This window comes from Polypterus senegalus, chromosome 11 (assembly GCF_016835505.1).
Source record: "Polypterus senegalus isolate Bchr_013 chromosome 11, ASM1683550v1, whole genome shotgun sequence".
NCBI classification, from domain to species: Eukaryota; Metazoa; Chordata; class Cladistia; order Polypteriformes; family Polypteridae; genus Polypterus; species Polypterus senegalus.
Genome location: NC_053164.1, coordinates 163375944 through 163392303, shown reverse-complemented (window position 1 = coordinate 163392303; position 16360 = coordinate 163375944). Strand labels below are relative to the sequence as shown.

Genomic DNA, 16360 nt, shown 5'->3' with positions numbered 1-16360 from the left:
GAGCCTGTCATTTCCTATAAAGTGCCTTATTTGGACATCTGACATGTTCTTGATCTGTTCTGGTAATTTCACTGAATAGCTCTGATACCTTCTTGGTTTCTGATTTATTTTTGTGGGAAAGATATAAAATAATCTATATCTATCTAATCTGTCCTCTTAAGAAAGCCTTCAAAGTTTCCCAGAGTATTCCTGCAGAGACATCTGAGAATAAGTTTGTCTCTAAAAATAAATCTATTTGCTTGGATATAAATTCTGTACAGTTCTGGTCTGCTAATAAAAATGGGTTAAGCCGCCAGTTGCGAGATGAGTATGTGGGACATAGTGATTTAAGCTCTGTGATCAAAGGGGCATGGTTGAAGAGGACGATAGCATTGTACTTACAAGATTTAATCGTAGGCAAGAAATTATCTACAAAGAAATCAATTCTTGAGTAACAATAATGCACTGATGAGTAGAAGGAATATGCTCTTGAATTTGGGTTTAGATATCTCCAGGGGCCTGATAAGTTGTGATTGGTTACAAACTATGTAATTGTTTTTGCAGTGTTAGATGTCATCGCCCCCTGTGGCAGGAGACCTATCTAGGTCTGGATTTAAGACACAAAGTAACCAGCCATTATAATTTTCCGAGTATTCACATTGGGAATGGGTGCAAATACATTGTGGATGAAGTACCTATCATCCACATTGGGTGCATAGATATTTATCAAAATCACTTTAAAATTAAATAAATTACCCATGACAATCACATATATTAAATCATGCAGATTAATTTACAGTGGCCGATCAACTCATTTTCTACACAAGGAGTGTCCAGCAACAAATTTTATTAGATTTAGACATACATGAATACCATTTTAATTCAAGTATATCATTTTATAAAAATTAAAAGATGTTTATATTTTCCATTTGACTTATTTGAAAATGTTTTCAGGAATCCTTTGAAAAACATTAATTTACTATGCTTTAAATTTAAAATCTGACATAACAAAATGTAAAAGAAGTGGGGAGCAGAACACTTTTTCACATTGTCTTAAAAAAATTGCTGCTTTCATTATTTCTTCTTAAGTGATACCTATTTCTTTTTCTTTTTCCAGCCTAAAGGAGAGATGAGAAAAAATCACAGGCTAGTAAGTTATCTTTTGTTCTTGTTACATAAGCAATATGTTTCAAAAAAGTGCTATACGGTCTGCATTTGAGCTTTTTCTTAACAAGACTGAAAATCTCCAAACAAGCTTCAGAAAGTTCTCTGGAAAGGTGCTATATTTAAAATGGGATGTGTTTCTCTTGTGAATTACGTGGTGGATTCAAACATATAAAAAAGGTATGTGCAATAATGAGTCAGTCTGGCTATGTTATTATACTATAGAGTTGTGTGTTATTTTTAAATATTCATGGTAAGATTGTTTTAATGAATTGTTTTAAAACTCACTGTCTTTAACTGGTGGAACATTCTGTTTAGGTTTCAGTGCAGATCAATTATACTTAAAAATATTATTTTCAATTCTCAATCTATACTAATAAAAGGCAAAGCCCTCACTGACTGACTGACTCACTGACTCATCACTAATTCTCCAACTTCCCGTGTAGGTAGAAGGCTGAAATTTGGCAGGCTCATTCCTTACATCATCATCACGCCTCCCACGTAATCACGCAGTACATATAAAACCAGGAAGAGCTCCAAAAACCGCTGAAGAAAACATACATTATATAATTAAGAAGGCAGTGACACAATTAGAAGCGAGCGAGTGACATATAAAACCATATTCAGCGGCTCACGTGAACTGGCGCGTGCGCAGACAAAAAGCAACAGTTCCAAAGAGTGCTGAACAAAAACCGAATTACACTGCTGCGCTCAAATAGACAAACCACACGCCGTGGCGCAACAGAAGAGGCTTTGCCTCTAGCGCCGGCGTCCGAGGTTCGATTCCCGAGAGGGGATGCATTGAGTATGTACGCGTGCCTTCCGATTCATTTTAGCCTTGCATCCCTTTGTTTTGAGACGTATGAAAAAATATGCGGTTAACGCAGAAAGACGTATCACCAATTGAAGCTTTATGAATAATGGATACTTTATTCGCGATCAATGATTGTTTTGGTAAAGCCATACTCAGTGTATTCATTAGATGAACAGTAAAAAACTAAGAACGAGGGGAGGGTAACTTATTGAGGCACGCAGGCAAAACCACAATAGCACGATGTACTGTAGTGCGCGTCAACTCGATCTGAATTGCGCGATCACATTTGAAAAAATATATCTTTTCAAGTTCTATTTAGTCCATATGTGTCAAACTCAAGGCCTGCAGGCCACATCCGGCCCGGCGTGTAATTATATCCGGCCCGCAAGATCATTTTATATATTATTGTTACTAATGGCCCGGGGATATGAAGCGCTGGTAACACAATAAACTACAGATCCCATAATGCAGCGCTTCAGCTGCCTTGCCGAACACTTACAATCAAGTCTAGCTTATGATGCTGCAAGTTATTGCGAAGCTAGCCCACACGATGCCGAACAGAAAAGGTGATTCTGAACATAGAGCCTTTAAAAACCAATGGGAGGCTGAGTATATGTTTACTGACATTGCCGGTAAATCCATGTGTCTCATTTGTGGAGCTAATGTGGCTGTAATTACAGAATTTAATCTAAGATGGCACTATGAGACAAAACATCAAGATAACCTGAAAGACCTGAATGCAATGCACAAGATACAGAAAGCAGAAGAGTTAAAGAAGAATCTGACACTTCAGCAGGCGTTTTTTACCGTGCAAAATCACAAAGTGATTTCAAGTGAAGCTACTTTTATGGGAGACACAAATGCACCAGTGTAACTTGCCCCACTTTCCCTGTTGCCAAGTAATGTTGAACCAAGTCGGCACAACGGTGTTCCCAAATACGCACTTTGCTGATAAACTGAGCGCACTGAGTTTGCCGCGCTTTGGTGACTTTGAAGAACAAAAAAAGAATTTTGAGTTGTTTCGCAACCCATTTGCCGTCGATGTTGAAACTGCACGTGTGCAGATTCAGATGGAGGTGATTGAGCTGCAGTGTAATGGCACACTGAAGGCAAAGTACGATACTGCACGGCCCGCACAGTTTATTCACTCCATTCCCGCAAAAATGCTCCAGCTCCATCTACATGCGGCTCGAACCTTGTGCATGTTTGGTACCACATATCTGTGTGAGAAGCTCTTCTCAGTCATGAAAACTAACAAAACAGCACACAGGAGTCGCCTCACTAACGAGCACCTGCAGTCCATCTTGAGAATCTCCACAACACAGAACCTCACACCAAACATAAACGAACTTGTTGCCAAAAAGATGCCAGGCGTCCAGCTCTGATAAAATGACATAAGAGCAAAGACAACTGAATGATTTGATTTGTTATTGCTGAAAAGAACAAATTTTATTTATATTTCCAGGTTTTGTTATGCACCATGTTCATATTTGAATTTGTATAATTTTGACAGGATATATTTTATGGAGAGCAAAATCTTTTGGGATATTTAAAATCTAAGTTTTTTTTTTATATAAAATTACATAAGAGTAAAGAAATTTGAATGTTTGTTCTTTTAACGTTTACTTTATTTCTAACTTGTATAATTTAGACAGGATATATTTTTATGGAGAGCAAAATATTATAAGTTGTTTAAGGTTTGAGTTGATTTATTCAGGAATAATATTCCTGTCTGTTTTTACCATTCCTACCAAAGATATTTCTGTCGACTAAATAAAAATTCCTTCTATTTAAAATTTAAATAGAACTTGAACAAATACGATAGTTCATAATATCCACGCAGACTTGCGTAAGGCGGAGTTATCCGTTTTAACAAGCAGCGTATTTGCACTGATACGAAATAGCTTTGTGTGTATATATGTAGATATGTATGTATATGTATATATATGTTTATATATGTGTGTGTATGTATATATATATATGTATTTGTGTGTATATATGTGTGTGTGTGTATGTATGATTTTTAACCATACATTGTATATACTTCATAAATGTTTGACAGATGATGCCAGACATTATTCAGTGCCCAGGATACAAGAAGCTGATTTTTTTTAAATATATTAGTTAAATATTTTAAATACATTAGAATTCTGTTATTATTTTAATATAAGCAACAATATGTATTAGCACTGTAGATACAGTAAGTAATAAAAATATATTTAACTCTACACATGGTGTGGAAACAGTTGTAAGGAATACATCAGGTAACGTTTTCTTTTAGCTAGAATGGGTTTATATATTTTAGTACATTCTTGTTTATCATGGTGTCAGAGAGAAGCAACATGTTGGTTGTATGTGCAAAGGAGAATTTCACTGTATTCTATACACATAGCAATAATAATATTACTACAACCACCTCTAAAGTCACCTTCAGGACTGCTGGTTCCTGTACTGTTTGCTTATCAGGTTAGTCAATGACTAATGAAATCCTGGCCCATTCTTTTTTCTTTTTTAATTCTTTTTTGTTATGACAAATGCAAGATTTCAGACTGACGAGCCTCAGTTCTGTTTGCTTGGTCCAAACCACCCATTCATTCTTTCCTTTCAACTCAGTTTTATGCATTGTACTTTGTGTGTACAGAGAAAAGAGATCTCCCCTATGACTTAATTTGTCAGGGTGAGTTGTAGACCCGCATGAAACTATGCAACTGCTGGTCATGGGAGCATGGTGCCACCTGCCCTCGATTTGCTAAGATTATCAATATAAAGACTAGGGGGTATACAGTTACCACAGAATTCATAATTGACAATTATAGCCCTTTATATTATAATTACTATTATTAATTTTTATTAAAAACACTACAATGAAATACATATTTTGTGTTCTCACCTGCATATACCGTATTCTGCATCAATACAGTATAGTAGAACCTCTGTTTAGCAAGGAACCACTTTTTATTGTTAACCATTTGAAATTGTTACAGTATATGCATGATTCTTTTTTTATTTTACCATTTTGATACAGCACACTGGTTAAAAATATTTGCCAGTGTTTTTGTAATATAGTAAATACAATACGTTATTGACATTTAAAGTATTAAAGAAAATGCAAGTACTGTGTATTTCATTCCTTTTTTCTTCAAAAAAATATTACTTTTGGAAAACGGCCATCACTGCCACTCACCATTCAAAAATGTAAAATGTCGGGAATGTTAAATTAGGGTTCTTCTATATTAAGAAAACAAAAAAAAATGCATGAGTATGTAAAATCAAAGCAGATAATAAAATCTTAAATTACTTTAAACACTACCTCAAATTTTTGTTGTACAGGTATGTAAAATCCTTTAATGTAACAATGTAGTGGATTCTGAAAGTATTTAAACTCCTTCCCTTTCTGCACACTTTATGTTACTGTAGATTTCATGTGATATGAACAAATTCCCATATTTCCCATCAGTCTACTCTCAACAATCCATAATTAAATCATGTTTTCAGAAAGGTTTACTCTATGCTGTTGGAATCCACTATATAAGCAAGCTAATAAAGTATTTACATGGTGACACACTGTTATGTGCTGCTGCCCTTGTTTTATTTATATAAAGTGCTAAAATGCACATACAGTACACATTAGCTTAAATACCATAGAATACTTACTAATCACTAAGCATAGCCAATGTCCACAGCACTGGAGAGTGATTCAGTCATTGTTAACAATGGCATTCCTATGTTCACCCTGTTAGCCAATGAGACTCTTTGTCCTTGAGCAGTTGCTTCTTTATTCTTAAGAAAAGCGTGATGTTTGCATGCATCTGCTTTTCAGTGTGAAGTCCTTGTCAGAATAATGAAATGTTATGCATAGCCAGGTTTCCATAGTTCTGCTCGATCACAAATTAGTACTTCTTGCATAAAAGTCTTTCTTCCAAAAGAGCCACTTGTTTCAGATCTTTTTCCATTTTGCCTGAAATTTTGAATAAAAATAAAGTAAAAGCAATTGAACTTTGTAAAATAACTGTAACAGGGAGTGACCTCTATCTTACCCTGAGTTTCAGTTCATTTTTAAACCTTTGCCACCCACAATTTTAATCAGAGAGCAGTCTTGATAAACATAACACAATGACAACTCTTACTGGACTTTGCTTTCTGTAGGCTGTTGGATACAGATATTTGTTATTGCGTAAGCAGATAATCATCTGTATTGTAGACATAACGTTACTGAGACTTGGTGCTGCTTACTTAGCTTTCATTCATGCAATGGGCTATGTTATTAAATTTTAGATGGATGTAGAAATGTTTAAGTGCAGTTCTGCAACAGTTTACATAGTATGTATTTTTGATCAACAACAATATCACTGTTAAAGACAAATCAATGGCAAGTTATGGATGATTCTTTTCATTTTGGCTGTAAAATATTTAAAAAAAAAAACTGTTGTAATTAAGGTGTAAAGTAGATGCAGCATTACCTATCTTCTCAAGCTGCTGCAAACACAACATAAAGAAATGCACACTATTTAAAAGATGTTGTAAGAGATCAGATGCCTAAAAATGCATCCAACATAGTCACCTGTAATTAGTCATGTATGTCTCTCTGAGTACCTCTGATTTGCTATTGCGCTCACACCCAAGAAATGTATCTGTGATTGGTTTCAGCACTTACTTGCTTTTTCAATAGTTTGAAATCAAGAAAGCTTGATCTCTGGCAAAATGGAAAGCATAATCATCACTTTATGCAATTAGTATGCTGTGGCAGTTGTAATCGTAATCACAGCTGACATATGATTAATTGCACAGCCCTAACCATGATGTAAAATTCCTGGAAAAGTAGTTTTAGTTTGATGTCATTTTTAGATGTACTAACATTTCTAAGTTATATAAATCATTTTCAGTTTGTGTGCATGACTGCAGTGCAATCGATAGGTGACATATTCTAGATCCTTTTGTCTCCCTTGCTTAGGATAATGTGGTTAAGTGAATAGAGTTTTACGAAGGCCATTGTTTAAACACTTCTAACAGGTTTATTAGGCTATCTTGAGTTGAGATATATCTTGTTAGCAGGCTTTTTTTTCTTCTGTTTAATGACTTGCAGTTTTAAAATGAAAATCACTGCCTAGACATAATTCATAAAATAAATTACAAATGTGATCATAAATTTTTGTTTTTCTGTAGCTTTCCCAGATCAATTGCAGTTTGAGTCAATTTATTGAGCATCAGTGTATCTGTGGCTGGTTCTTGTCTGTCACACGTGCCATAACTTACTGTGCTTATGCATACCATGTCATCTACTAGAGCACTGTGAACAGAGTGGAGTATGCATCTTTGTCTGTACATTTTCTTATGCACACTTGTTCGGTAAAATATTACACATTAATGTGAAAAATGATCATTTTGGTTGAAGTATCTATCTTTGTGTGAAAACCATTATGCTTTTATTTTACAGAAAATTGGTTTTTTTAACCAACAATATGCAGATCAGCTCAATATGGAGGAGAATCCTACAGAGTACCTGATGAGGAACTTCAATCTTCCCTATCAAGATGCCCGCAAATGTCTAGGCAGATTTGGACTGGAAAGCCATGCTCATACCATTCAGATTAGCAAGCTTTCAGGTATAAAGACAAACCGTTTTAAATAAAAATGAAAATATCAAATGGTTTTTTAGGAGTCTACGCAAAATGAAGTATGATATATTTTTTTTTTTGGACTTCTCTTTACCATCCTGCTCACTGTGCATGAGGGCAAAATAAACTTGAGTCCTCTTCCAGGCAAGTCTTCCAGTTTATTTGATTTTTTTAATTAATGCCCTAACTATAAATATGGGCATTTTCAGCCGAGTAGCAATTTTTTTATAGCCATTCCTTGACTTACGAAGTCATTTGAATTGTGTGTTCTTTTATCTTCCCCATGTTGATGAATGAATAAGAGATTTGGCCTTTGCCACCTCATATTTACACACTCTGATCATCTTTAAAAAGTCAGATATAAGTGGAAAAAATGTTTCAGTTTCACTTTATTCATAATCAGTTTTAGGGGTGCCAATAACATCATGGAACATATGGTTTTGTTAAAAATAATTATTTCTTGATGAGGGATTGTTTTTTCGCAGATTGGTTGTTTAAAAAAAAAAAATTCTTACTAATATTTACACAGGGTGCCAGTAAGTGTGTATGTATATATGTGTGTATATATATATATATATATATATATATACACACACACACATCTGTTATTGGTGACTGATGAGGTCGAGCCTCACATGGAACATACAGTCACATACGTGGTACTGTAGAGTTGGCGGTGGTCATGGTTGGGCTTGACAGAGCTTCCATCTCTCGTTTGATCTCTTCATTTCTCAGATTATAGTTTTGAAATATCTTCGCACCACTCACAATGGTGTGTCGCCAGAACTTGCAGGCAGCTGCTTGAGCCTCCCAGTTGTCCTGACTAATGTTGGACTTTTTTAATATTTGTATGAGCTGGTCTTTTCAGCACCAAATAGGGTGGCCAACAATTCTAACACCAGTGCTAAGCTCACTGTAGAGCATATGGAATGGGAGTCTGGAGTCCTTCAGCATATATGACCACTCCATCTAAGTTGGTGCTTAATGATAGTTGCTTCTATGCTGGTGACTTGGGCCCTTTTGAGAACAGCTATGTTGGAAACGTCCTCCCTTTTAATATGCATTGTTACCCGGAGCTTCTGCTGATGGAAATGTTTCAGTTTCTTAACATCACCTCGAAATAAGATCCAGGTTTTGGACTCCTAAAAGAGAGTGGAAATAACAGCTGCTTAGTAGACCATACTTTTTGTCTGCATTCTTATGTTTTTATTGCTGATGACCTATTTCTAAGCTTCCATATGCGATGTGGGCCTGGCATATTCTATTTTCCACATCCTTTGACAAATTACATTGATTGGTCAGGACACTCCCAAGATAAGAAAATTGTTTACAGATTCTAAAGGGGTGTCATTGTGGTGATGACAGAGTCTGGGAGTGCAATCATGGGTGCTTGTTGTACAAGCACATTGGTCTTGTCTGTGTTGATGGTAAAGCCGAAGCAAGTATATGCTTTCCTGAAGTTGTCAACCAATATTTGTGTATCTTCAGGTCAGTGTAGCATTATTGTCAGCATACTGCATCTCTGTAATGTAGGTGATATGCATGCAGTTCTCTACTCTTTTCCTGAAGTTCGTTAAGCACAGAAAATCATTAGTGGTACCTCTGTATCATGTGAAGCTACACTGTGACTCTGGTAGGACTTTAACTGCAACAGGAAGATGATGATTCAAAAGGACCCTTTCAGGTTTCTTTCCCATGATGGAAAGTAGGTAGTTGCCACATATGCAGCAGCCTCTTTTTTTGAAGATGGTAATTATGGTGAAATTCTTGATCTGCAGTAACCCTTGTGTTCTCCCATATGTGAAGTATCAGAATGAACAGTCTTATTTTCAAAGGGTGACCTCCATTTTGGATGAGTTCTAAACGGATACCATATGGTCATTGCGACCTTGGTCTCATATTGGTAATCACCTTAATGAACTCATGGAACGTGGTTGTAGTTGCCATCTCCAATTGCACAGGATGTTCAGGTATGTTCCTGAGGAAGTTGTCTGCAGCAATACAGTTCCTGTTAATTTTGCTGCTGAAGTGTTCTGCCCACCTGTTCAAGAATGTCTTTGCTATCCGTTAAGATGGTATTTAATTTGATTTTAATGTACCCGCTAAACATTGGCATTGTGTATAGAACGTTTTTTGCCCACATAAAAAAATTATAAGCCACCTCAAAATAATCTTTCGGAGAAAACAATCTATCTGAATAGTCAATGCCCCAAGGAAAAGATTTAACACTGCAGAATATTATACCAGGTTGTGACCCGACACATGCGCGCCGACAAAATAGTGCAGATTAAAATGCGCCGACAAAATCGCAAAAGTTTCATTAAATATAAATTACTAGTTTAAAGCATATATTATAATGTTTATTTTAGAAGTCAATATTATGAGACACGGCATGCCATCAGCACGGCACGCAGATAGTCCTTAAGATCACGCCCTGCATATGTAGGAAGAATTGCAGCAAGGGCATCCCACTCTCTTGGCCTCTCTCATAATTTTGTCGGTGCGCATTTGTCGAAAACCAGTTAGCGGGTTTGTCGGCACTCATTTGTCCGTCGCGGTTTTGTCGGGGCACATATGTCTATCGTGCTTTTGTCAGTGAACCCTCCCAGGTCGCAATCAATAATTAGCTTACAGAAAATGCATCAAATCTAGAGATAGATGCTGAATGGATTTTACTGAAGAAAATCATCTTAAAGAGAGCTGAAGATACCAGAGAATTGCTCAGAAAGAAGAATGTAGACTGGTTCAGCAAAAATAAGAAAGCGATTGAAGATTTGATAAATGGAATTGAGAAGCAAAGATGTCCCTCGACCAAGAGCCAAAATCTAATCTGAAAAAGATAATGCTTCCAAAAACTCAAGCAGAAATGTAGAACATATACATATATGTTGTTTCCAGAAGTAGCTGTTGTCGCCAGGACTATCTGGACACAAAAAAAAGACCTCAGAATAAATTAAAGTACATTTTCATACCTGGTAACAATTTTGTTAATTGTGAATTTCTAAAGATTTGTATGCGATATAAGCTCCATTGACACAATACAAGTTGGAAAAAAATTAAATTGCTATGAGAAGCTTGTCGTAATCTGTGGAAAAGCAACTGTTAAGTTGGATATTGGGGATATTATGTTAATCTCTTTGTTCTATGTTATGTTTGCCATAATTATATATATATATATATGTGTGTGTGATATGTTTCTGTATCACTAGGTGGCCAAAAGGCAAGAGTTGTTTTTGCAGAGCTGTCCTGTAGGCAACCAGATGTTCTTATACTGGTAAGTAAATGGACATGTAGAGTAGTAAAAGGACTGTCTGTATTATTCCTTTGTTTCTTTACTCTAGAAGCATGCAGCTGTTTTATTTAGCAGTCTCGTATTGTTGCCTGAATCATAACATATCATTTCTAATCCCATTTACACTAACTCAGAGTGGGACAGAGCCTAGCTTCAAACAACTGTGCAGAAGAGAGAACCCATGTCAGTCCATCTGTTGGCTCACTTATGCACACACATACTTACAGTTTAGAATCACCAACTAAACTAACAAGTACTTACTCATATTTGCAACTTTATATGATTACATGACAAGATATTCAGGTGCTGGTCATAAAATTAGAATATCATGACAAAGTTTATTTATTTCAGTAGTTCCATTCAAAAAGTGAAACTTGTATATTAGATTCATTCATTACACACAGACTGATGTATTTCAGATGTTTATTTCTTTTAATTTTGATGATTATAACTGACAACTAACGAAAGTCCCAAATTCAGTATCTCAGAAAATTAGAATATCAATTAAGATCAATGCAAAAAAAGGATTTTTAGAAATGTTGGCCAACTGAAAGGTATGAACATGAAAAGTATGAGCATGTACAGCACTCAATATTTAGTTGGGGCTCCTTTGGCCTGGATTACTGCAGCAATGTGGCGTGGCATGGAGTCGATCAGTCTGTGGCACTGCTTAGGTGTTATGAGAGCCCATGTTGCTCTGATAGTGGCCTTCAGTTCTTCTGAATTGTTGGGTCTGGTGTATTGCATCTTCCTCTTCACAATACCCTATAGATTTTCTATAGGGTTAAGGTCAGGCGAGTTTGCTGGCCAATCAAGAACAGGGACACCATGGTCCTTAAACCAGGTACTGGTAGCTTTGGCACTGTGTCCTGTTGGAAAATGAAATCTGCATCTCCATAAAGTTCGTCAGCAGCAGGAAGCATGAAGTGCTCTAAAACTTCCTGGTAGACGTCTGCGTTGACCTTGGACCTCAGAAAACACAATGGACCAACACCAGCAGATGACATGGCACCCCAAACCATCACTGACTGTGGAAACTTTACACTGGACCTCAAGCAACGTGGATTCTGTGCCTCTCCTCTCTTCCTCCAGACTCTGGGACCTTGATTTCCAAAGGAAATGCAAAATTTACTTTCATCAGAGAACATAACTTTGGACCACTCAGCAGCAGTCCAGTCCTTTTTGTCTTTAGGCCAGGCGAGACGCTTCTGACGCTGTCTCTTGTTCAAGTGTGGCTTGACACAAGGAATGTGACAGTTGAAACCCATGTCTTGCATACGTCTGTGTGTGGTGATTCTTGAAGTACTGCCTCCAGCTGCAGTCCACTCTTTCTGAATCTCCCCCACAGTTTGAATTGGGTTTTGTTTCACAATCCTCTCCAGGGTGCGGTTATCCCTTATTGCTTGGACACAAAGCTCTGTGAACAGCCAGCCTCTTTAGCAATGACCTTTTGTGTCTTGCCCTCCTTGTGCAAGGTGTCAATGGTCGTCTTTTGGACAACTGATTGTGTAGCCTACAGAACTAGACTGAGAGACCATTTAAAGGCTTTTGCAGGTGTTTTGAGTTAATTAGCTGATTAGAGTGTGGAACCAGGTGTCTTCAATATTGAACCTTTTCACAATATTCTAATTTTCCGAGATACTGAATTTCGGACTTTCATTAGTTGTCAGTTATAATCATCAACATTAAAAGTAATAAACGTTTGAAATACATCAGTCTGTGTGTAATGAATGAATCTAATATACAAGTTTCACTTTTTTGAATGGAATTATTGAAATAAATCAATTTTGTCATCGTATTCTAATTTTATGACCAGCACCTGTAAATGTTTTCTGCGAAATAATTTCATCTTCTATGATGTGGTATATGACAGAGCCTGCAGAAGTCAGTTGAAGCTATAGGCTTATGTCATTTGAACATTATTGAGTATATCAGTAAGATAACAGAGCAAGTACAAAACTGAGATACAAAAGGCAGTATATCAGATTGCTACAGAATGTCCGCATAGCTGCATGTTTTTGAGCTATATCTTGTGTTTTAAAATGTTTTTTTCAGGATGAGCCAACCAACAACCTGGATATTGAATCAATTGATGCATTGGGAGAGGCCATTAATGACTTCAAGGGAGGTGAGTTTTTCAAGCATTCGAGGTAAAAGTTATGTGTGCACATATAAAACATTAAATCACCTGTACAATGCAGGGCATTTGGTTTTTAATATACCATACTAGCAAAGTGTTATTTGTCTTATATTATTAATAACAATGTTGTTTATTCCTTTTTTAATTCGTATGATAAAAACTTTCTCCTGTGCGCACTGAAAGATTTGTTTTGCACTTCTGATAAGGTGTACAGTACAACATTACAAATTTAGTATAACTAAAACACAAAAATAAATGTAACAAAAACACAATGCACTGTTTCAGTTTCTGAAACTATCCTGACAGCATCAGGTGTAAGGCCAAAACCAACCATGTACAAAGAGATAGTCTAACACAGGACACATTCATGCACACTCCCATCAATTGCACAGCACCAGAATAGAGTCATCAGTTAGCTTATGATTCATGTCTGTGGGAGGATGATGGGAGTAAAATCTCCGAATGTATTGCTCTACCACCCTACTCCGGGTAACTCGAAGTAAAATATTTCTCTTTACCTTATGAATAATCCTGTTGAGTACGGCAGCTTTTCTCCATATCTTGGAAAGTTCAAACACTGTCTGATATCATTTTTGATCCACTCTGAGTTATGTTGTATATGTTGTTGGCAGAGTAGAGGTTCTGTTCAAAGATTTATGATGTGGATGTTTTCATTAGAAGGTCGCCCCCTCATATAATTATGGTTCAGAAAATGAACAGATAAAGCAAGTTTACAGTTCTGACTAAAGCTTTACATAATTTTCTATACTGGTTTTACTTTAAAACAAAAATAATAAATACATGTATAACATGAAAGCAATATGTTTAAGGCCTCAACATATTGTTTTAAGCCATCTATTCATTCATTCATTTCTTAACCTGTATATTTAGTTGAGGGTTGCAGTTACTCAGTGCATGGTGGACTGGTTAATTTTAGTAGTTTACAAAATACAGATGTAAGAACATGGTACTCACTTGCTTATCTTTATACCCAGAATAGTGGCAGGTAAAACTTTGCCTAACTGATGGAGCAGTTTCCTCACATCCCCACCTCTCATATTAACACTAATTCAATTATTGACCTGAATACTGCCCATGTGGAATTTTCATATTCTTCCCAAGTTAATGTGGGGTCTCCTTTAATGTCCATGTTAAAGCTGTGCAAATTCACTGGTGATTGGTAGCATGATGACTTAATTTTAAATTGATTTGGTGTAATTGAGCGTGCCCAGTGATGCATAAGACTGGTTCGTGCCTTGTTTTTCTGGTAGAAGTACAGGAACTCATGAATTGAATATCTGGCTTAGAAAATGGATGGATGAATGGATAATAATTCTTTTAAAAACTACCTAAAAACTTAAAAATGCATAAGGTGATGGCTGCTTCAAGCCTATTAATTCAAACTTAATCTGATGACAAAATTACTAAATGTGCACTACAAGGCTCTTACCATGTTAGCTTTGTACAGCAAATTCAGTTCAGTTCATAAATTGGTTTAACAAACCCAACAATGAAGCTATGTTATACATTTGAACATGGCAGTTGTTTAAAATATAGGAAATCTTTTTTTATTCTGTGATAGCATTGAATTCTGTCCTTCATTGGTTGTGTCTTCTAATTGTCTATTATGTTAAACTTGCCTCTCTTCATAATTGTATATAGAAATGACTAAGGAAGAGCAAAGCAGACATTCGGGTTTTCCAAATCGTATAAACAAATTTAGAGTTTGATGGATGGCTATGTTGTTTGAAGTTCTGCTCTTAATTATGTTCGGGTTTTTTTTGTTTTTGTTTTGTTTTTACAGCTGTAATCATTGTTAGTCATGATGCACGTCTCATCACAGAGACAAACTGCCAGCTTTGGGTAGTGGAAAATCAGTCAGTGAACCAAATTGATGGGGACTTTGAAGACTACAAGAAAGAGGTGCTAGATGCCCTGGGAGAGATTATGATTGATAAACACCGTGAATAAGCAGCAGTCATTTTTTCAGTGAGAGGAGGTGGACTTTGAGCTGTGTGCTGCTAAAGCAGTGTGTAACAGGGAGAGATCAGGTTATCAGTCTCAACAAAATAACAAACTCAGCAGAGGAAAACCAATCCAAAGTCTTTTTCAGCATCAAATGAATACCAGTTCTCTAATTTGTGAGAAGAAAGCAGGAAGGCTATGGAATAAAGTGCTTTTCTTTATTCATTTTTGAGAAATTTTAAGAAACTGAGTGCCATGAAGCAGTGTACAGAAATAATCAAATATGTTGGGTCAATACTAGCAACAGATAGATGAAGCAAACTTCACTCCCCTCTGCCTTTGGCAAGCATTTGGCAAAAGATGACATTTCCAGGGAGGGAAAAAAAAGTTCTGGCTGTTTTTATATAAATTAAAAGAGTGAGTCTTTAATCTTTTATCATGATTGAAAGAATTGTGTCATTGCATAATTTCATTAGAGGATTCTGTATTTGGGTAAATATGAAACTAAGAAGTTGTTCAATTTTGTAAGTCAATAAAGGCTAAGCACATTATTTTATTTCTTCATTTTATATTGATCTAATTAGGCATTTTGTCAAGAAACTGCTAACAAGTTGACCTATGTTTGCTTTTGTGTTTACTATTTAAAGGACTAAACAAAGTTACCTGAAAATAACTAAATTAACAGGGAAAGGACTGGCAGTATAAATATGCAACATAAGCTGCTTCTGGTATAGCTAGGCCACAATCACTTAACCATTTTCAGATTTTAAACTCTATTTAGCATACAGTTGTGTATATTGTTTCATAAAACTTAATTTCTGAGTGATGTCACACAAATAAATACTTACTTCTCCCTCTTAATTATTTATATCTTATGATAAATTTCCCTTGAAAGCCTTTAATAAGAATGTCTATGCTCACGTATACGTCAGTTCTTAAAACCCGAAAAATTGATTATAAAATCAGACCCCGACTTATATGCCCGTGTAAAAATGTGACACTTAAATTTCACATCTTCTCGATTCCTCCAATCTCACATCAGTTTCTCAGACACATAGAATTTTTTTGCAGCAGTGCAGTTACTAATTTCTTTCACTACTTCAGCAATGTTTAATTTAAAACCAGCTTCCTGTTTTCTTCTGTTCGAATGCTCCATCGTAGATAAGGGATGTGAGATACAAAAAATACAAATCAGTGCCAACGTTGCTTCGGCATAGTTAAGGTATTAGTGTGTGGTCACATAGGCACAATAGAGAGAGAGAGAGGTTAGGAGCACACGCTAATACGGTGCATTGACGCACCCACATAGGAAAAAAAAAAAAAAGGCAATGTGCTCCGTGGTTACTCTTTCAGGTGGGCATTAGCATATCATAATCCCTTTGACCAATAGC

The 16360-nt window shown here is 36.1% G+C and overlaps 1 protein-coding gene across 1 annotated transcript in view; it reads left to right on the top strand.

The window, feature by feature from the left end:
• Positions 1–15525, top strand: part of abcf1 (ATP-binding cassette, sub-family F (GCN20), member 1) — a 220415-nt gene extending 204890 nt beyond the window's left edge. Inside the window, exons 20-24 of the mRNA XM_039770000.1 lie at positions 1097–1129; positions 7392–7560; positions 10782–10846; positions 12920–12992; positions 14809–15525. Of these exons, the coding sequence (XP_039625934.1) occupies positions 1097–1129; positions 7392–7560; positions 10782–10846; positions 12920–12992; positions 14809–14975 (507 nt within the window). The 3' untranslated portion in view covers positions 14976–15525. The remainder of the gene's footprint in view (positions 1–1096; positions 1130–7391; positions 7561–10781; positions 10847–12919; positions 12993–14808) is intronic.
• The last annotated feature ends 835 nt before the right edge of the window (positions 15526–16360 follow it).